At 21.4% G+C, this 21,075-nt stretch overlaps 6 protein-coding genes across 6 annotated transcripts; all 6 read right to left on the bottom strand. All coding sequences in view use genetic code 6, as the record gives it.

Moving 5' to 3' along the window:
• Nucleotides 1-617: 617 nt before the first annotated feature.
• TTHERM_00711800 (hypothetical protein) lies at nt 618-3,735 on the bottom strand (the record flags this gene model as incomplete). Its single annotated transcript, XM_001025840.2, has 8 exons — nt 618-950; nt 1,011-1,106; nt 1,309-1,570; nt 1,624-1,970; nt 2,026-2,497; nt 2,580-2,860; nt 3,056-3,309; nt 3,468-3,735. The coding sequence occupies 8 exons, from the start codon at nt 3,733-3,735 to the stop codon at nt 618-620; spliced, it is 2,313 nt and encodes a 770-aa protein (XP_001025840.2).
• Nucleotides 3,736-4,583: 848 nt separating this feature from the next.
• TTHERM_000711793 (YqaJ-like viral recombinase domain protein) lies at nt 4,584-6,919 on the bottom strand (the record flags this gene model as incomplete). The annotated part of the gene is made up of 6 exons (XM_012800524.1): nt 4,584-5,193; nt 5,250-5,409; nt 5,627-5,739; nt 5,786-6,246; nt 6,370-6,699; nt 6,761-6,919. 6 exons carry the CDS (start codon nt 6,917-6,919, stop codon nt 4,584-4,586), a joined length of 1,833 nt encoding a protein of 610 aa, XP_012655978.1.
• Nucleotides 6,920-7,355: 436 nt separating this feature from the next.
• Nucleotides 7,356-9,480, bottom strand: TTHERM_000711791 (ATPase, histidine kinase-, DNA gyrase B; the record flags this gene model as incomplete). The annotated part of the gene is made up of 6 exons (XM_012800523.1): nt 7,356-7,871; nt 7,927-8,143; nt 8,196-8,355; nt 8,417-8,810; nt 8,897-9,259; nt 9,346-9,480. 6 exons carry the CDS (start codon nt 9,478-9,480, stop codon nt 7,356-7,358), a joined length of 1,785 nt encoding a protein of 594 aa, XP_012655977.1.
• Nucleotides 9,481-9,788: 308 nt separating this feature from the next.
• Nucleotides 9,789-14,651, bottom strand: TTHERM_00711790 (ATPase, histidine kinase-, DNA gyrase B). Its single transcript, XM_001025839.3, has 4 exons — nt 12,447-14,651; nt 12,122-12,389; nt 10,951-11,931; nt 9,789-10,731 (listed from the first exon to the last, which is right to left on the bottom strand). The coding sequence occupies exons 1-4, from the start codon at nt 14,489-14,491 to the stop codon at nt 9,838-9,840; spliced, it is 4,188 nt and encodes a 1,395-aa protein (XP_001025839.3). The 5' UTR covers nt 14,492-14,651; the 3' UTR covers nt 9,789-9,837.
• A 557-nt stretch (nt 14,652-15,208) lies between these two features.
• Nucleotides 15,209-16,749, bottom strand: TTHERM_00711780 (solute carrier family protein; the record flags this gene model as incomplete). Its single annotated transcript, XM_001025838.1, has 4 exons — nt 15,209-15,416; nt 15,516-15,898; nt 16,152-16,297; nt 16,467-16,749. 4 exons carry the CDS (start codon nt 16,747-16,749, stop codon nt 15,209-15,211), a joined length of 1,020 nt encoding a protein of 339 aa, XP_001025838.1.
• A 777-nt stretch (nt 16,750-17,526) lies between these two features.
• TTHERM_00710780 (hypothetical protein) lies at nt 17,527-20,980 on the bottom strand (the record flags this gene model as incomplete). The annotated part of the gene is made up of 7 exons (XM_001025837.3): nt 17,527-17,673; nt 17,725-18,599; nt 18,686-18,958; nt 19,068-19,547; nt 19,599-19,656; nt 19,725-20,041; nt 20,152-20,980. 7 exons carry the CDS (start codon nt 20,978-20,980, stop codon nt 17,527-17,529), a joined length of 2,979 nt encoding a protein of 992 aa, XP_001025837.3.
• Nucleotides 20,981-21,075: the final 95 nt, after the last annotated feature.

Raw genomic sequence — 21,075 nt, 5'->3', positions numbered from 1 at the left:
AAACCATTATTTAATTGCTTCATTCAATTTTTAAAAAATTGTTTGGCTTTAAACGATTGTGAATAATTCAGAAGAAATTTTATATTTTTTTTATTGCTAAACACCTGCAAATTTTTATGACATTAGAGTTTAAAAAAAGAATATTCTTTATTAACTAGATACGATAAAGTATAAAATTAAATAAAATATATACAAAAAAATATTGATATATTTTTAGAAGAAATTAAATATTTACTAAAGGAAATATTAGCAATTAAAATATTTTCATAATAAAAACATTAAAATTAAAATAATAAACACTTTAATTTGTAAATTGTGTTTTTAAATAATTATTATTATTTTGCAAATCTTTTGGTTAGTTTTTATCTACATTTACTGGATTTTTAATGGATTTGAATATTTATTTGTTAAAATTATTATTTGATATTCTTTATCCTTAGTAATTTTATTCTACTATTTATAAATTATTTTATTGGATTTCTTTTGGTTATATTTTTTTTTTGGTATTATCAGTTTTTAAAGAATTACTTAATTATTCTAATTTTTTTAGGATCATTTTTTTTTATTTTAAGTTATGTTTATTTTTGATAAAATTCAATTTTAGGTAACAAATTTTTTCAGCTTATAGGAGTTTAACTGACTTATATCAAAGCTTTAGAAGTTGTATCAATTATTGAATGACCATTTATTTAAAAATCAAAACCTTGACTATCTTTTAGTTCTTTTTAAGGTGTTTGATTGGAATATGATTTTGAAACATTCATAAAATAGTTTTCTTAAAGTTATTCTTCTTATATAGAAGGTTACTTATTTAAGTTAATTGATTTAATTTATCCATTTATTATATCTTAAATTAAACCTTATAAGTTTTATATAGTAAAAGTTAGATTACTCATAGACTCTTCTAATTCTCTATAATCAAAGTTCTTCAAATTAAATCTTTATTTATGCTAAATAAATTTAAAAAAACAAATATTTTAAGAGATAAATTAATTATTTTTTAGATATACTGTTTAAGGCATTTTTTTTATTAAATCTGTTATTCTCTGATGAATTCCATTTAGCAAAATTTCTGCATGATTTTCTTCTTTAACCATTCTATCAACCTGTTAATAAATATGTAAATTAATAAATTAAGTAAATTTTTATTAATTAACACCCATTTATGTTAATACCAAATTATTGTATGAAAAATTTACGCCCAAATAATTAGAAAAATTTATTAAAGGATGTAGGTGTTAATACATAAGAATAAATATATAAAAATTTTTATATTTATTTTAAATAACAAAAGATATATTTGTTTACTCTATTAGCATTAAAGTGATATTTTCTTTTGTTTTCAATATACTCTTTTTCGAATTCTGGAATATTGATAAAGTCATCTTCTCTATTGAATTCATTAGGATGTCTTTGCATGTTGTGCTATATTATAATTTAATCGGTCTTTGTTTCTTATGAGTACTTCAAAATTTGTAATTCACTTTGTAGCTAATTGACTTCCTCTTAAAGTTGGTTATTTATTTATTTGTACTCTTTTTCTTCATTTTAAAGCATTTATGTATTTTATCTACACATTTTTTTTATTTAATTTTTAATGGAGAGAATAAAAATTCTATTTACTTGACATGAACACAAAAGTCTAGCAAATCTTTATAAGATGAAACCAAAGGATAACTTTAATGAAAATAGATGAAATCATTGCTAAATAAATCAATTTGTTCTTATAAATGAAAAGCAAGTGCATTTTTTTAAAGCTCCTCTTAGATTTTCTTTTATTTAAGATCCTCTGCCCTTTATTTTCTCTATTCCTTTTAATTATTTTTTACAATTTATCTCATTGTGCTTTCGAATTCAGCCAACCTTTCTGCTTCTTACTCTTTTTATTATTTTATTTAAGAACTCTTCCACTATTCCTTTTATACTTATTCTTATCTTTTTTTTTCATGAGCTGCTTCTACCATCTCAATCTAAATTAAATTTATAAAATTTATTCTTCATATAAAATAAATTAATTCGTTTTACAAAAAGTTAAGTGATTTTCTTTGCATCAGTTTAGAGTTTATCAGATGTTTTATTTAAAAATCTACTCATATGTTAATTGATTTCTAAGTGCAATAGCAACGGTTTTGAATTTATTAAGCTGTCTTTATATCTTACTTCTTTCATATGTGAAAGAGACTCCTTTAGTCTTTCTTGCTCAAAAATTTGATCATTTATTTAATCTATTTCCTTTTACAAATTTTTAATTTTCTCATTTAAGAATATTGACTAGTGTATTTCATTAGTATCTAATTTATAATTGCTCCTAAGCAATTATTTTAATTTATTCTCTTTTTCTCTAATATCTTACATAAGCTAGTTGTATTTATCTTTACCTATAATTAACTCTTCTTCTAACCCAGGTGTGATAGTAGAACAAAATTTGCTCATATTGATTTATTAGATTATTTTTTATTCTTATTCTGGAACTGTAGTGAACCTTTCAGTAACGGTGCTATTTAATAAAAAAATAAGTTTTTATTTTATATTTAGACCTAAGCAAGTTTGTTCTCACAAGAAAAGAAGAAATAAATTACTTTTAAGAAGTTGTATTTAGATTATTCTTATTAATTTAATTACGAAACGATTATTAACTATTATTATTAATTTAATGAGAGAGAACTTCCTAATTAAGATATCCTTTCATATCCCTTATCTGTGAAAATCCATGACTAAATGAAGCCTTGGGAGTAACAATGCTAATTTTTTTCATACTTTCCATTCCATTTTTTATTATTGAAGGCTTTACAAAATTTTAAGCTTCATTTGCTTCCTGATCTTTTAAAAAAAGTCTTAGCTTCTTTGAGGCAGCTTTGTACTTTTATTTTAAATAATGAAAATAATAAATAAAATGGTTGAAATAATTTACATAACAAAATAAAAATAATATTTTATTTTGTATAAATAATAAAAAAATTATTGAAAAAAATATAAATAGTTTCGAAAATTATAAATAGATATTCTTTTATCTTCTTCTTCTATGTTTAATTTTAAAACTAAATTATTTGAATACAGATTCTATTGCTTGATCAGATTTTTTTCTTGAAACTAGAGATGCTGTTGAAATGCTTCGAGACCCAAATTTAGATGTTGTTTTGTTAAAAAATCTTGGCTGATAAGAATCTCCATCATCATCAAATTATGTAGTATGGAAATAATTGCTATTCGTTGGCTCATCGTTCTCATACCCATTCAATTCTGTAACAAAAAGTTTGGATATTTTATTTAACTACATTGTAAGCTTTTTAGGCAGTCTACTGCTCTAAGCTATTTTTAAAAATAATCATTAGTATAATTTATAAAAATTAGTTCAATTATTCATATTTTATAGAATGAATCTCTTATGCTTTTTTTCTTATCAGTCTTATTTATGAACTTAAAAAGCTTTAGCTATTTTTCCATTTTAAATGTATTTAATAATTTACTTCCTTGAGTGCTTGGCCTGAAAGAAGTTTGTGTAGTTTCGTTAGCCGGAGTATAAAAAGTTTTTTAAAGAAGATTAGGTTATGATTTTCTAGGCTGAATTATCCCTCTAGGAGAATGAATTTTATTGTTTATATTCAACTGAGATTCTGCATTATTCTAATTCATTATATTAGATTATGAAGCAACATTTATATAAGAAGATGTAGGAGTCTTTATGGCTTCAGAAAGAACTAAATCTTTTTTATACATCCTCTATGAAGACAGCATATCTATCGATCAATAAAGAAGAAAGATTTAACTTAAATAGAAGTGATAAAACTGATAAATCCTATAATTTTAAGCTAAATAAGAAGTTGTTTAGATTTTAAGTAAATCTAAGAGCAAATCTAAATATTAACTAATATTTTTACAAAAACAACAATATCAAAATATCAATTAAAAGTTATAAATTAATTAATTAATAATTAAAATTTACTGAAAAAAACAATAATATAATAAAAAATCAAATAATCCTAATCACTCAAAAAAAAATATAAACTTTTAAGTTATTACAATTTATAAATATTAAAAAATCAAAAAGTTATCATTCAAAATATTTTTAAAGCTAATTTAAAAACAAACTCATAATTCAAAATATAAATAAAATTATAAATATTTTTATTAAAGCTATAGATAGAATAAGAGTTGAAATATTTTAAGTAATATTCTTTTTTCTTTTTAAATTTCAATATAATGATTATTAAAAATTATGTAAAATAAATAAATATTTAAATAATAGATGATGATATTTATTTTATTGCCTTTATAGAATAACAAACAAAAAGGAATTACAAATTCATTTTACTAGAAATCACATTTATTTTGATTGATTTATCATATTATCCTTTAGCAAACTAAGAAAAACTAAATGACAAATAAATTATAAAAAAATAAAAATATTTTTATGAATTATATTTTTAACATCCTCAATTTATGCAAATTTTTATTATTTATAAAGAGATAGTAGTCAATCTTAAGCATGTTTAACACAGTTAATACAATATATTTAAGTTTTTTAAATGTAAATCATTTACAATAAAATTTAATAATTTATTCATACTTTTCATCTGAAGAAATCAATTCTTTTTATTCGTATGAGATTAAAGGGAAAATATGATTTAGCACAAAATATTTAAAAAAGAAGGAGTTAAGAATTTGAAGCATTTCATTTATAAATACTTTATCAAATTCAATTCTTTCTATTTTAAAATCAACTTAAGTGAAAACAATAAAATCGCACCAATTTAGTTAAGATAAATACATAATACCTTAGCACTAATAATAGTAATTATGATTTCTTTTGAGCATTATTTAATTTAATTCTTTATTATACTCTAAAAATGGAGTCTATTAATAATATTCACTTATCTTTTAATCTTTGATACTAAATGGACATTTTATTTCTATACAACCCTAATTTATTAATTTTAGAATAAAATTAAATTATTAAATTATTTTACTATCGGATTGTTATTTTCATAAACTATGCCATCAGGGCTACCTGCTATCCAGTTATATTTTTTATCAACTATTAAACCAAATTCCTTCACATTAATTTATGATCCATACTTGGCTTACATAATTTCTATATATTTAAGTCTAGCTACTTCCTCAAAGTTATTTCCATATTATATAGCTTCACATGTAAAAAACTTTGATTCAATGATTTAATTTACTATAGTATTTCTATTTTAAACAATTAAATAATAAAAAATTATCTATCAATTATTTAATTTATTTACTTGCTATTATCTTTGGCTTTACAAATTTTACCAAAGTTTGAAGCAGTAATTCTTAATTTCCTCTCTTTTTCCCATTCTTTACTTTTTTAATTGTAATTTACTACAAGGAAATTTTCTATTGAAGATTATGCCTACTTTAGCTTTTCAACATATTTATTAACTTTTTAAAAATATTTATTGAATGAATGTCAATCAATAGAATTAGAATAAAAATTTCATATTATTATGATAAATTAATTGATACAGTTAATTTATTTAATTTTAATTAAAATTTAATATTATTAGTATTTATAAAAAATATTTATTTATTACTTTATTAAATTGTACTGATTTTAACAATTTCATTTAGAATTTGATTAAATTTAATAATATTTTACTTTGAAATTCGGCAAATTATACAAGAGATTCAATCTAAGTACTTTTAGATTCTGGTGACATATTTTATACCTTTTAATTTGCAGCATAATCGTTTTAGTTAAATCTGTTTGAACTATATATTAAAGAAGATTAATTTATTAAGATTTATTTGTTTTTACATTTCTTCAATTTTATTTGGAACCGCTATAAAATCACCCTATCTTTTAGTATCCATTCTGACTTCATTTTTTTCTTTTTTGTTTATTTTTAATAGATCAAAACGGAACTTGATATCCTGAAAAAGATATTTTTCTTTATCTAATGCACATTTCATTAATAACTAGTAATTATCTAAAAAACATTAAGCCAATTTTTAGTTTTTTAAGCTTTCTCTATATATAAGGGCTGTTTTGAATATTTGTGTTAGATGAGGATCATAGCTATTAAACTGTTAATTTGACTCTCCGTTTTTAGCTATTTGATATAAATTATTTTCAGTATACTTTTAAATAATAACTCTTTGCAAATTATTTAAACACTTTTCTAATTCTTTGTTTTTGGTAGTAATAGTTTTGTTTAACTTTATATGTAGCTTATTTATATATTCCTGCAAATAATTTTTGATCAAGTTTGGATTTTTCTTTATATCAATTATTTTTAAAAAAATTAACTCTTTCTTAGTATAATATGTAGTTAAATAAAAATAGAGATTTAATTATTCTAAGAACAATATATAATAAATGAATAAATAAATTATATTTACCTTTTCGTAAATCAACTCTTGCACAATTTTAGACAATAATTAACGATACTCTTAGCTTATTTTATTTAATTTTTATTAGATTCTAATGAAGACATTTTCTTTTTCGAGAATTTTAAGAGATAATTATTGAGGATAGTAAAATTTTTTATCTTGATTGTTAAAAGTCACCAATTTATAATGTATTGAAACAGGATTTAGAATATTCTCAATGCAAATTTAAACAATTTCTTAAACAAATTTCAAAGTAAAATAAAGTATAATATCATCATCTGAAAATAGCTAAATTAGAACATCAAAATACTATTCGCTCAGAACATGATAGCATTCCCCCTATTTATTTTATTTTTAAATAATATGTAAATTAATTATTTTTTAAATGGATCTAATTTACCAAATCTCTAAAACTATTATCTTCAATTTGATAATGATGGATTTATTTTAAGGAAATATCTTTTGCAACTAGATAGATGTTATTTCTCTCAATAAATTCTTTTAAAATTATATCTCCTTTTTCAAAACTTGATAAATTGCTTAAAGATGCTTCGCTCATAATTTATTTATTAATTTTTTTACTAATTAGTATTTTTAATAGAATTAATATATTGAAAGAGATAAAATCTATCTACTTTCTATTTATTAATAATTATTTTTCTATTGCATAAAAGCCAAATAAAATAATTAATGGCCAAAAAATACTTGTCTAAATTATATATAAATTATATATCTATCTTAAAATAGTAAAATTTAATCACCTAATTTTAATAGAACCAAAGTAAATTACATATTATTTTAAACATTCTTCATTCAATAACTTACAAAATCATAGAAATATTCATAAAAAAAGAAATAAAACATTGAAAAAAGTTAGTTTTATATATAAAATATGTCTTTCAAATTGCTACAAACACAATAATGCCTTTCTCCATTGAATTATTATAATTAACTATTTTGTAATCATTTAGAAGCTTAAATATTATTGCTTTATTTCAAAGCGGAATGGTAGAGTCAATTTACTCCTCTTCTTCATTTGTAATGCTCTCAGTTTTAGAGCAATCATCTATTTCTTAGCCTTTATATTCATCTTAATTTATTTGATCTTTTTTTAATTAGTTATTCTTTTCTATTATTATATAGTTATTATTCTTTATTTCTTCGAATTATTCCTCATCCATTTATTACTGCTGGATATGAATGCTTTAGCATGGGTAAATATTTTCAACTAAAAGATGTTTGAAAAAGTATTCGTGTAATTGTATGTAAAATTTATTAACAAAATCTGAATCATATTCAACTCTTATAACTAAGATATCTTTTTTATTGTAAATTACGAAATCGCACCAATCAACTTTACTTAATTTCATAATTCCCTAACACTGATAATAGTAAACATGAGAGTCTTTTAATTTAATTTGACCTTCTTCATTTTTCAAGAAATCTAATTTTTGATGGTTGATTTTTTCATCATCTTTAATTCTGTGAGGACATTTTATTTCTATGCATCCCTTTTTTTATTAATTATTTTAATGAGCAATTTATTTGTTTATGGAAATTTTTTACTATTTTTTTATCATCTTGAAAAACTATTCCATCAGGACTGCCTGCTATCCAAATATAATCTGGATCAACTAAAAGACCAAATTCTTTGACTTCATATCTATAATCTTTTTTCAACTCAATATATTTATCTCTAGCTGCTGATTCATTTTCATTTCCGTATCTTGTTGCTTCATTTCCAAAAAATTTAGGATAAAGTTAATCTTAAACTATTTTATTTCTAAATAATTTCATTAAAAAAAAATAATTCTATGTAAAAATAAATGATTTACCTTTATGACTAAGCAGACTTTGCAATTTATCCATAATTAGATGCCGTTATTCTAAATTTTCTTTGTAAGTGCCACTCTTTAGATAACTATGGGCATTAAACAGTTAAGAGATCATCTAATTAGACTTAATTTTCTTAGAGAATCTCTAGATACTCTATTACTATTATTTTATTTATTGATCTAAAATTAAAATCAATTTATTTTATATAAATTTAAATTACTTTTCTCTTTAGGGATTTTCACCTTTACTTCTTTGGCTTATTCAGAATCATATAATTCTACTGTTTTCTAGTTTAAATCTTCAAGCAGCTTGTAATAATAATTAAATATTATCTTTGCTAGTTTATGAAGGCCAGCTTTTTTATAAAGAAAAGCATATCTTTAAATTTTTAAAAATTCAAGAGAATCATAGCTTTATGGTTGAATATATTCTTTATCCTTCAAATGCTTAAAAATAACAGAATTCTAATATTAATTTTATTTGCTTTCTAAAAATGAATTCAGCTATTCTTAACTTGTAATTTAAATAGACTAAGAATCGTTCTATTAGTTGTGATTATTTTCCTCTTCATCTATTTTATTTATGCTATTTGTTAATTCTGTTTCACATTGGCGCTTTATTATTATTATTTAATTTAAAAATTAGTAGAAATTAACAGAAATTTTTGATAAAAATGTGTCTTTATTTGATAATAATTTACTAATTGTTTTTCATTAGATAGTGATAAATAAGCATTTGAGCTTGGTTTAATTATATTGTCTATTAGTTAATATAACTATTCCTTTTTATTCCATTATATATCCTAGTTTTCATGAAGGTATATACTTATAAATCCAAAAGCATTTTGCTCCCAAGAAGCTCTAGTCTCATTAATAAGCTATTTTGGATAAGTAAAGCAATTAGTCAAATGGTTAAATGTAACTCCTTCTTTGAACATACAAGATGGGTGAATTTTTAAATCTTAGCATATCTTGCATAATAATATGATTATTTATTCAATTATTTCATAGCTCGGATTTTTCAGTTTAAAGTAGTCATCCAATTAGATAAAATTGTAAATTTCCTATTAGATAAATAAATAAAGGATTAAATATTTTTAGTGATCAAATAGTAAGAAGGCAAGCTAGTTAGCTTAAAATCTCTTAATACTGGATAAAGAAAGCTTGAACCAGAGTATTTTAGGACAAATACATTATCTAAAATTTCTAATCCTTTAGAAACAACAAAGATATTTTCGTTGTACTTAAATTCATTTAAAATAATATATTCAGAATGTATCTACATTTCAATCAATTGCTTTTTAAATAGATATCTCTTATTTTTGTGCTAAATATTAATCTATATTTAATTAATTAATTTATAAAAAATAAATTGTTATCATTTACTTTATATTTTATTATAATACTTGTTTTATTTTGTTTTTTCAATTAAGCTTTTACTAATTTTCTTAAAAAAATTTTGTATTTGTTAATAATCGTTTTAGACTGAAACATAGGATATGAAGGAATATAATATGTAAATATCATATAATTAATAACTCAAAGTCATTTTTAAAATTTAATAAATAATGTAATAAAATAATATAAAATTTAATGGAAATATAAATACTTTAAGAATAAAATTAACCACTATTAACTCATTTCACTATTAATTTAAATTTAATAATACAGAAAAACAATCAGATCTACTAATAGGCTTACAAATGTGTGCATCCATACCAGCATCAAAACATTTTTAGGATTCAGATGCAGAAGAATATGCTGTAACTGCAATAATTTTAACGTCTTAATAAAATGGATCTTTTCTAATGTTTACAGTGCACTCAATTCCATCCATAATTGGCATATTTATGTCCATAAAAATGATTTAAAATAAATCTTCGATTTTTCTTTAACCTTTTTAATATGATAACTTAGCTTAGTTTAGTATATCTAAGGCTTACTAGCCATTATAGGCTTCTTCTATAGTTAAGTTTTTTATGCTTTTGAGCATTAATTTGAGAGCAATTATATTGAAGTAAGTGTCGTCCACTATTAATACTCTGGTAGGCATAGTAAATTATAAAGAAGGAGGTAACTAAATTAATTCAAGTGAATTTTGATTTCCTTACTAGCATCTAGGTATATTCATAACTTCACCATCTTTAAATTCTTTAATATCTTGAAGCTAACTAAAGCTGCTTTTTGTCCTTCTGTTTTTATTGATAGTAAATTTTTTATTTAATTATTACTCTTGCTGATCATAGTTTTATGTGTTTTATATATCTTAAATATTTTCTTGGTCTTTTTCTTCAAAATTACTATTAGTTGTTGGTATTTTATCTAAGTCTTCTTAATTAGAATTTTCTTTACCTTCAAAACTTTCAGTAACTTTTACACAAGTATCTAAGTTATTGTTATTTTTATTCAATTCTTCTGAAATACGTCTTGAGCTATTTTGCTAATTTTTTGTGTCTACCTCTTCTTTAATATTCAAAGAATTAGCTAATTAATATTGCATGAAATGAGAGTATTTTGACTTTTAGAATTAGTTAGGCTAATTATTTTAAAAAACCAATTAATAAATAAAATTAAAATTATTTTTTAAAATTAATTAATACCCCATTTCTAAATTTATTTAAAAATTTCAACAAAGTAGAAGTATTTACTGTTTAAAGTGGGAGGGCATAAAATAAAAATTATTTTGAAAATTAATAAATGAAATTTTTTAATTAGTTAATAAATTGTAAATTTTTATAGAAAGAAAATTTTTTACACTATTTAACTAAAGGTAATTGTTAAACTATTATAATCTAGGAGTTATAAAAGGAACTTCTGTATCAAAATTTTCGTTTGTGTTTATTATCTAAGAATTTTTGATATCGGATTGTTATCTTTAAACACTTAAAATATTCTAATCATTTGAAAGTGGATTTGATAAAGGAGAGCTTTCTAAATATTCATTTTCTTTAAACTAGAAGGGCCTTTCTTTTTTATGTGATAAAATCTATTATTCAAAATTGGATTGAAGCTTATCTGTTGTTGTTGGGTTCAAAGATATATTCGATTAGTTTTTATTTAATTTAGAAATGCTAGTTGGAGAATCATATATTTAATTTTTTTGATTTGTTGATTTAGATTTCAAATTTCTGTAAATATGAAAAGAAAATTCAGTTCCTATTTTTTCCTTGCTTTAAAATCTTAAGGAATCTTTAGGACCCACTTAGGATGCTAATTTTTTAGTGATTACTAAACCCAAACCTACACCATGTTTATTTGATCCATTATTGTGATCATATGTACCATACAACTTAAAAAGCTTAGGCTTTAGAGTATCTGGAATTCCAACTCCAGTATCTTTTACTGTAATTTTAATTAAGTCATCAGTTAAAATTTCTTTTTTTATTACAATTACAATTTCTCCCACAAAGGTAAATTTTAAGGCATTAGATGTTAAGTTTAACAAAATTTGCTTTATCCTTCTTCCATCATTTTCAATCACTCGATCTTGGCGTGAAAGATGATTTTAAATGTTAAATTTAAGGTTCTTTTGCTAAGCTTAAAATCCTATCAAATCATTAATATCATGTAAAATATCTTCAATATCAAATTTTTATTAAATTAATCTCATTTCTCCTTTAATAATGGCACTATAATCTAAGATATCCATAATTAAAAAGTTTAGCAAAATACCATTTTTGTGTACTATTTGAATTAAATTTTTAATTTCATGGATATCTGTCAATTCTTAGGCAACCTTTTTTATAAAATATTAGATAAAAATAAAAAATTTTTTTATGGTTGAAATAACTTCCATTATTTGAGTAATAAATAATCAGAATGTTTTTGTATCAAAAATAAGTAGTTTTTAAATCTTTTGTATTCTGTTAAAAATTATTTCTGCAAAATCAAAAAAGAAATATGAAATTATTATTTAAACTATTTACTTCTAAAATAGAAAGCATTCCATTTAGAGGAGTTTTTAAGTCGTGAGTAACAGTAGCAAGTAATTCGTTTTTGTAAGAATCTAAATCTTATAATCTCCTTGCTCTTACTTACTGAGAAATATCTGTCATTACAATCATAATAGCAGGCTCATCAATCCACTGAAATTCAACGATATGTATATCTAAAGCCTTAGCGTTTTTCTAGTTTTTATACACACAATTAATAAAAACATCCTCTTTTTCTAGGTCAATATTTTTGTATTTATCTCTAAATAATAAATTAAAACAAATATAAATATTTCAAAGAAAATAATATTAAAAATACTCAGCTTGAAAGCATTTAGCTGTGCAATTATTTTTTAATTTTTGATTGTCTTGATTGACTTTTTAATTATAGTGGTCATTGTTGCAGCATTTTTAATGGATATATTTTTAATGAAGCAAATTGTATTTTTAGTTAATGATATCTAGTAAAGAAGTAGATATTATTATCTTTTTACTATTTACAAGCGAATTAATATTCTCACTGAAATCATTAATTGGCATCCCATATATGTTCTAATTATAAACAGAATTTCCTAACATGAACTAACTTAGATTCTGCTTAATTCCAAATTACTGCATATTGCTTTTATTCATGCTGTATTCACTTGTTTAAACTTCTATTAAAGAAAGTAAGTTAAAAATTTCATGCTGCAACTCCTCTGGCTCTTAAAAATCTTACCTAATAAAATCTTTCCTTCCAAAATTTTCATCTCCACCTGATTATTCATTTTTCTTTATTCTAAAAGTATTCAAGCAAGTGTTATTTACAAAATTGACTTTTAGTTAAATTTATTATTATGATGACTAGATTTAGCTATTTTTTTTAGAAGGTAAGCGATTTAAAGTATTCAAAACAACGTTTTCATTAATATTTGTTTTAGAATTAATATAATTTGTTATTGAATTTAAATTATTGTTAAAATGATTTTTATTTATTGTATGACTAGAATTTTTACTATTAACATAATTATAGTTATTATTGTTTACTTATGGATTACCACCATTATTGATGTAATTAATATCACTTATTATTTGGTTGTTGTTATTATTATTATTATTATTATCATTTAATTCGTTATTAAAATTAATCTATATATTATTATTAATTCCATCATTTTAAACTTAAGATTAAGGATTGATGTAAGATGCTTAAATGTTGCAATCATGAGGACTTTAGTCATTTTTAAATAGTTTTAATTAAATCTATTATAAGTCTTCCGATATTTGTTAATTTTCTAAGTTATCTTTCATATCTTAGTGATTACTCTAAGTAAAAATATTATTATTTATCTCAAATTTTAATTGTTTTTTATTTTAAGATATGGATTTATCTTTACCCATGTGCAACTGTCCAAGTTAAGAATGCGATTTTTTTAATTTGATTGAGTTTTTTTAGAATCCTTATCTCTAAAAAGAATTTACAGAAGGTCGATTAAATATATTATTCAGATTATACTATTAAAACTCTTTTTCTGTATTAGCATCAATATGTTATTCAGATTTTAGCTTAGTTAAAAAATGTTTATTAAAAGGACTATTGTCAAATTCTTCATTACTGCTTAGGACAATTACTGAACATGGTAATGTATGTTCAAGGAGCTTTTGTGAAGCTGCTAAAGTTTTTTACTGGTAAAAATAATCATAAAACAAGAGCTTACTTTTTTTTTAATTGAGATAAACAATAGCTAAAAAGACTGGAAAAATAATAATCAGTGGAATCTTATCTTACTCAAATAGGTTAGAATGAAATGAATATTCATTTAGTATACTAGCCAATAGAAGAAAACTACTTTTAATCCAATTATCTAGGACAAAAAAAATAGGAAAAATATGGAGAAAAGAAATATCTATCCTCCTTGATTACTGAGTATTGTAAGAAACAGCATTAGTTATAATAATATAAGCTAGTAAAATTATAAAGAGCAAATCATTTACTTAAGACATTTTTTTGAAAACATTCATATATATAATTAGTAGAATAAATAAAAAGATAAAAATCCCATATGAGAGGATTTCTCCTATTTTTTACTACATATTTGTGATCGAAATAATCATATAAATAATATTTATTATCACTTGATAAAATAATACTAATTTTAAAGTTTGCTGCTTGATTTTGTGTTGTTCATTTTTGTATCTATTATTGATCTCTTCATTAACATATTTTAAGGTAAATATATCTAGCTTTTTCTTCTTTTTTTTTTCTTACTTCATATCACTTCTCTCATTTAGCAAATGCTATTAATTTATCTCTAAAATGTTTTCTTAATTTTTTATTTTGCTTTAACTAACATTATTTATTCCTTAACTAGTAGTCTACTACATATTTGATTAAATTATTGATACCTTATTCAATTTTTATAGTTTTCTTAATTAATCAAAAAAAATATAAAAATCAAAAAAAATAATTACCTTATAAATATAAAATAATCTTTAAAAGTATTAAAATTTTTAGATTGACTCTTTCTTTATATTTATTTATAAATATTTTTTTAATCAATAAATGATTGATTTTAAAACCTTAATTAATTAACAGACTCATTTTATATTTTTAAATACAATTTATATTGTTTTTATAAATTAACTAATTAGCATATTCTATTAAAATAATCTATCAAACTTGACAAATATTAAAAGTATTATGCTTTTTAAAAATATAAAATGATAATATTTATTGTATACTTAATTTCAAAATTTATTTTCATTTTTCAATTAATTAAAAATATTTTTTTCATTTTTTAATTCATTACAACATTAATTTTAATTAAAATAGCCTCCATTTAAAAATTTTATATCTATTTTAAAAATTAACACTAAATTAAAAATATAAAAATGTTATTATAATGGTTAAAAACAATAAAAAATTTGTTTAATAATAAATAAAAATAAAAAGAATGTAATTAAATTAATTCAAAAAAGAAAAGTAAATATTATTAAGTAATAAATAATTATAAAAAATACATATCCTATAAAACATATTTTATTAACAAATATAGTGAGAGCATTTATAAACAATTTTTCTCATCAAATTAATTTAAAGTTTCAAAATAATGAGTATTATTTTTTAAGTTAAGAATAATAAGCAACAAGAATAGTTTAAAGAGCAGCACTTCCTAAAAATTTAACTGAAGTAATAGTTATTCCTCTATATAAGCTTAAAGCACCTTCCTTATCCCAAATCTTCTTGAAACAATCCCAAGTTCCTTTATACATGAAATTTCCATTATATCCATTAATTTAAAGTCTTCTCCTAAATTATTTTCGATTTAAAAATTATTATTAAGAATAAAATAAAATTGTTATAAATAATACTGTTGTTGTTGTTTTGAATAAAAAAATAATTAATTACTTGACGGTGTCTAAAGGATATACAACAAGAGTGCTGACTAAGCCAGCAATAGAAGCAGGAGCTAAATATTAAAATAGCTCTGAATTAGAGACTTCACTTTAATTCATGGATTTGAAAATCTATAAATTTGTAAAGAGGGTTAAATAATAAGGAATATTGGTGAAGTTAGCAAGCCAAAAGCCTTTATATAATCCAGTGAAACCACCTCTTCTTCTAGTTTCTCCTAAAGCACTCAAAACACCAGTGAACTACTTATCATATTTATTTTTTGCAAATTCTAATGATAATCTTGTTTTAGCTAAATCAAATGGGTATGCTAATGAAAGAGTGCAAAAACCTGCAGTTAAAGCTGCACTAAATTTTCTTAAAGCGTATTCTAACTCCTAATTTTATTTATTTATATATTCATCTTAAAGTAAATATTTAAAAGTAGATATTTATAAAATATAATATTTATGTCTTAAACTATTATAATTACAAATATTGTTTATTTTTATAAATCCTTCATTCATTGAATTAATGAAGAAATCAATCATATGAATGCATTATAACTAGCTAGAATAACAAATACATTTTTTAATTTTAAAAATGATTTTAAAATATTTTTTAAAGTGATATTAATAATAAATATCTTACGGTTATATTCTTTTCACCTGCAGGGAAGAAAAAGTGATTAATATTTTCAAAGAATGCAAACTATGCTATAGTACGGGGTATAATGTACATAATATTGGCAAAATTTCCTCTCCAGTAAGCCTTAATACCTTGCTCAGTAGGTATTCCTATTATTTAAATATTTTATTATCTTAAATTCAAAATGAAATAGAGTATTTTAAGTTATTTTAAGTTTATTCATGTTTATATCCTTACTATAAATTTATTTTATAGTATATTTAATTCTATTTCTACAATAATTTATTATATGTTAATTAACAATAATCAATAAATTACTCTAAAGGAATTAGAAGAAATTCTTAAATTTAGCTTTTTCATTTATATAGAGAGCATTTTAAGCTTGATGTATGATCTTCATTCTTTCTAAAGGAGCGAAAATTGTCTTATTAACTGCTTAAACTACTGCAGGACCTGTCATATATTTACAAAACTCAACAAAGGCTGAGTGCTTATAATCAATTTTAATTCCGTCCTTTTAAATATTATTTTTTTGCTATAGGGCTTCTGTTATAGCAACGTGGTTTTAAACAGCTGCTTAGTTAGAAGTAGTTGATGACATTGCTTGAAATATATGATTTTCCTAATTTAAATTCTTAATCCCTTTTATAGTTTAAAATCTATTGAAATATAATTCTGTCAAAAATTTATAATCAAAATAAAAATTGATTTATAGATAGATTGATAGATCGATAGATAGATAGATATTTTGATTTTTTAATTTTTCCAGAAAATATTAAACTCAATTTATCTCCGTAATTAAATTTAATATATTCTTATCTAATTTAGTCATAAACTAACTATTAAATCATTCTAATAGAATTAAATTACAAATTTTCTAACGATGAACTAAAAAGAAAAGCTCATTGCTTTTTAAAATGATAATAAACTATAATAAACATAAATATGTTTTATATTTTTCTGTCTAAATTTCATTTATCTTCTATTGATCAATAATAATATAAATCATGTTTATGTAAAAATATTTTTCAGATCAAACCTACCTAATCAATTAAGTGGAAAAAATAGTAAAAAAATAAATAAAAATTAAATATTTTATAAAGGTATCTAAATTTATGTTTTATTTATATTTAATTATAAAAGGAACAAAAAAATAAAAAATAATTTTAAAATTAATAATAATAATACATATAAAAATATACTCAATAAGTTAAGTAAATATATAAATAACAGCATTAAAGTCGTTATTATTAATTAGTTTTACATTTTTAAAATAATTTTTTTAACTCATTTTAGGTTTACTATTTATCTATTTTTTAAAAATCAATTCTTAATATAATTTTAATTAATTATTATTTTATATAATTTATTTATTCATTCATGCACTTTATTAATCTTTTATTTCTTCTACAAAATTAAATGGAAAATATCCAATTTTATTGTTGCACATACCAATCCACCATCCATTTTTTGTTTATTTTAGAACTTGTATTTTTTCTCCTTGTTTGAAGCTCAAATGACCATCCTTTTTGTAAAAATTTATTTAATAAAACATAAATTAAAAATATTTATTTACCTATTGACTAATAAATTCTTCTTTTGATAATACAAATTTATGCTATTCTTTTGTAATATTTGTAGTAGCTTAAGTTTTCTATTCACTAAAAGGCTGTTTAGATTGATTGCTTATTTTAAGAGACTATTCACTGTTGCAATTATTACTGTTTGGGCATTTATTTTCTTTATCCTTTATATCTATAGGAGGTTTTTTACAATTATAAGTATTACTAATTGTACTTTAGTTTGCTGCCTTTTAGGGTTATTTTTCATCAATTAATTATTTCTATGTGCTACTTTTTTTAATAGAAATTTACTAAGAATTATTATTGTTTTTGTTTTTAAAGACTCTAGTTGATAGACTTTAACATCTATTTTCTGATTCGCTATCACTAAAACTGCTATTTAAACTTTTATTTTAGAGTATTTTTTAACTTTAATCATCTTCAATAACTTTAGAGATTTGTTCTTCCTTATTTATTTTTTTATTTTAACTGAAAATCCCAGCTTTTTCAGATTCTTCAGCTATTTCAAAATCAGTTATTGATTGTTAATTATAAATATTTTTATTTTAAATGGGGATAGCTGCACTATGCTCAAGCAGTTAAGAATTAAAAGCCGTATTTTAAAATGTAGAATCATCATTATTAATATGCTCTTCTAAATTTTATTTGAATTTACTATATTCAAAAGAACCTAATGAGCTATTTCTTCCTCTATTTTTATTTACTTCTTTATTAGTATTAATTTTTTCAACAGTCTACTTCTCCTAGCCATTATTTTACTCATTTTATTTTTTAGATGAGCTCATTTCAAAATCAAATGTTAGTGTTTCATTATTTATCAAATTAACTTCATTTATTTTTTAAAATGTCTCATTAAATTCAAGATCTGCTAATTATATTTTGTAAAATAATTCTTATTATTATTTAAGAGTATTAATAAATTATAAACATAAATATATTTGTTATAAAATTTACTTTATAGTATTTATTCTTAATTATCTTTTTCTTAGGCTTCTGATTTTATGATTATCTTTTGAACCTCACATTTATCCTAGACTATATAATCCTAATTTTTATTTACTGATGCTAGAGGTCTTATTTGATTTAAATCTTATACTTATTTTTATATATTGCTAGTCGAGTTATTTTATGAAAGAGATCTTTGTTGATTCATAATATTTGATTTGTTCATATTGTCTAAGCATGATCCATTCTTGTTAAATCTGTTAACAGAGGGAATATAAATGGCTTTTTTATAAATTAATTATTAAAAGTGCTATTTAGAACAAACAATTAGAAATAATAATTTAGATTTATAATTTTAAGAAATTTTAATTAATGGCATCAATTGATTTACCTTAATCTTCTTGGTCTTGTTCTGTGCTTTATGTACAAAGTATTTTATTTTAAAAACTAGACTATTTATTTTAATCTATTGATCCATTAGCTTTAAAATTATTTGATGTTGCACTGCTCATATTTATAAGCTAATTTTAATTTTAAATATCTTTATTTAATACTTTTTTTGTTTCAACTTTTTAATTCATTTATTTATTAATATTAGTATTGATACCTACAAAATTTTAATTTTATGTTGTAATAGAATATTTTCCTTAAGATAAAGAAGTTTATTTGTTATTTTTAATTTAACTTTCTTTATGTTTGAAGATTTTATTAACTTATTGCGGAACTTAATTAAAATCAGTAATTTATCTTGGCATCTCATTAAATGATTTATTTAATTTGGAAGAATATGTTATTTTTAATTCATTAATAACCTATGACATAGAATTGATATATTTGTCGAACTAGCCGAGTAATAAACTCTTAAAATTATCTAATCAAAAAAAATAAATTAAAAATTCTACTTGATTCAAACTAAAATTACTTAGTCCCTCTGACTTCTCTTCAAATGAAAAACTATCATTTTACTATGAATCTTTTATCTAATAATAAATAAAACGAAAATTGGTTTAAATATTTTATGAACTAATTTTTTAAAATATATTTTTACATTGTTATTTTAGAAAATAGAATCTCTCTATTCTAATAGGAATAAGATAGAATTTTTCAAATATTATTTAGTATCAGCAAGCTCTTAATCTTTTAAAATTAACTCTTTTTCCATCTTTTCGCACATTTATTTTTCGTTTTAGTATAATAATTATATATTTTTAAATTTTTAAATTTAATCTGAAAACTTAATTAGCTCCACTTGATAATTATGCTTGCTTTAAGAAATACTTTATTCTAGCTGGCTGCTATATGTTTCAAGATTTATACACTTTTTTTTATATCCGTTAAGCTCGTTTATCAAATTTTTTACTGCCTCTATATATCATAAAAATCGTTAAAAAAATAGTAACGAATTAATTAATTTTTTTTGAAAAATAAATAAATAGATAAGTTAAAATCCATAAAAAGAATAATTAATTTGTTACCTTTTAATTAAATATTTTCATCTCTCCAGTTTTAATATTACTCTTCTTTATTTAAAATGTTTTCAATGATATCAAGCTGTAATTTGTTATTATATAAACTTGAATCTTCATCAGTAGCATTATTTTGAATATAAAATTCTTTATTTTTATTCAAAAATGTACCTTTTTCGTTACTATTTTTCTACTGCATATATTAATTAGAAGAATTGTTATTATCATCAATATTGCTACTTAGTTAATTTATGTTAGAACTACTGGATCTCACTAATCTACTTTATTATTATTAACTTTATAACTAATTCTATTGGTTTCTATTACTGAAGATTGAATTGCTTCTTTATTATCTCTTGTCTGCTGTCTGACATTCATTTTTAGTATTCTTTAGTGGCATTTAATTACTTGATGATTTTTATAACATCTACTAACTATTTAGTTTATAGTAGCAGTTATTTCTAACTTATTTGCTATTTTACTGCTAGCTTTGGCAAGGCTGCACTGGTTAATTCAATTTTTTAAGAGAATTAGCTTGAGAGTTTGAAGATGCAATTTTACAATTATTTTATCTTTCTTATGAAGAACCTGAAAAAAATTTGTTTTAAATTTTATTATTATTTCCTACACCATCTAAAGATTTTTGGTTGTATGAATTAATATTTTAATGAGATTGCCTTAATTAATCTTAGCTTTGAAAGCATGAGTCTAGTTCATCTTCTATATATGATAGTTGCTAGTCATTACTTGTACTATACTATTATTCTGTCATTTAATTATTGCTTAATGTATTTTGTCTTGATGCCTAAGTTGTTAGGACACTATTATTCTTTCCCATTTTTACGTTCTGTATGATATCTCTCTATAAAATATCTGGTTTTTTCTACCAGTTTTTCTTTGGAGTAGTCTTTGCATGAGAATTATTACTAGTCG

Source organism: Tetrahymena thermophila, assembly GCF_000189635.1.
Source record: "Tetrahymena thermophila SB210 genomic scaffold scf_8254104, whole genome shotgun sequence".
Classification (NCBI taxonomy): Eukaryota; Ciliophora; class Oligohymenophorea; order Hymenostomatida; family Tetrahymenidae; genus Tetrahymena; species Tetrahymena thermophila.
Note: the sequence above shows the minus strand (reverse complement) of the source record. Positions and strands in the feature narration are given on the sequence as shown.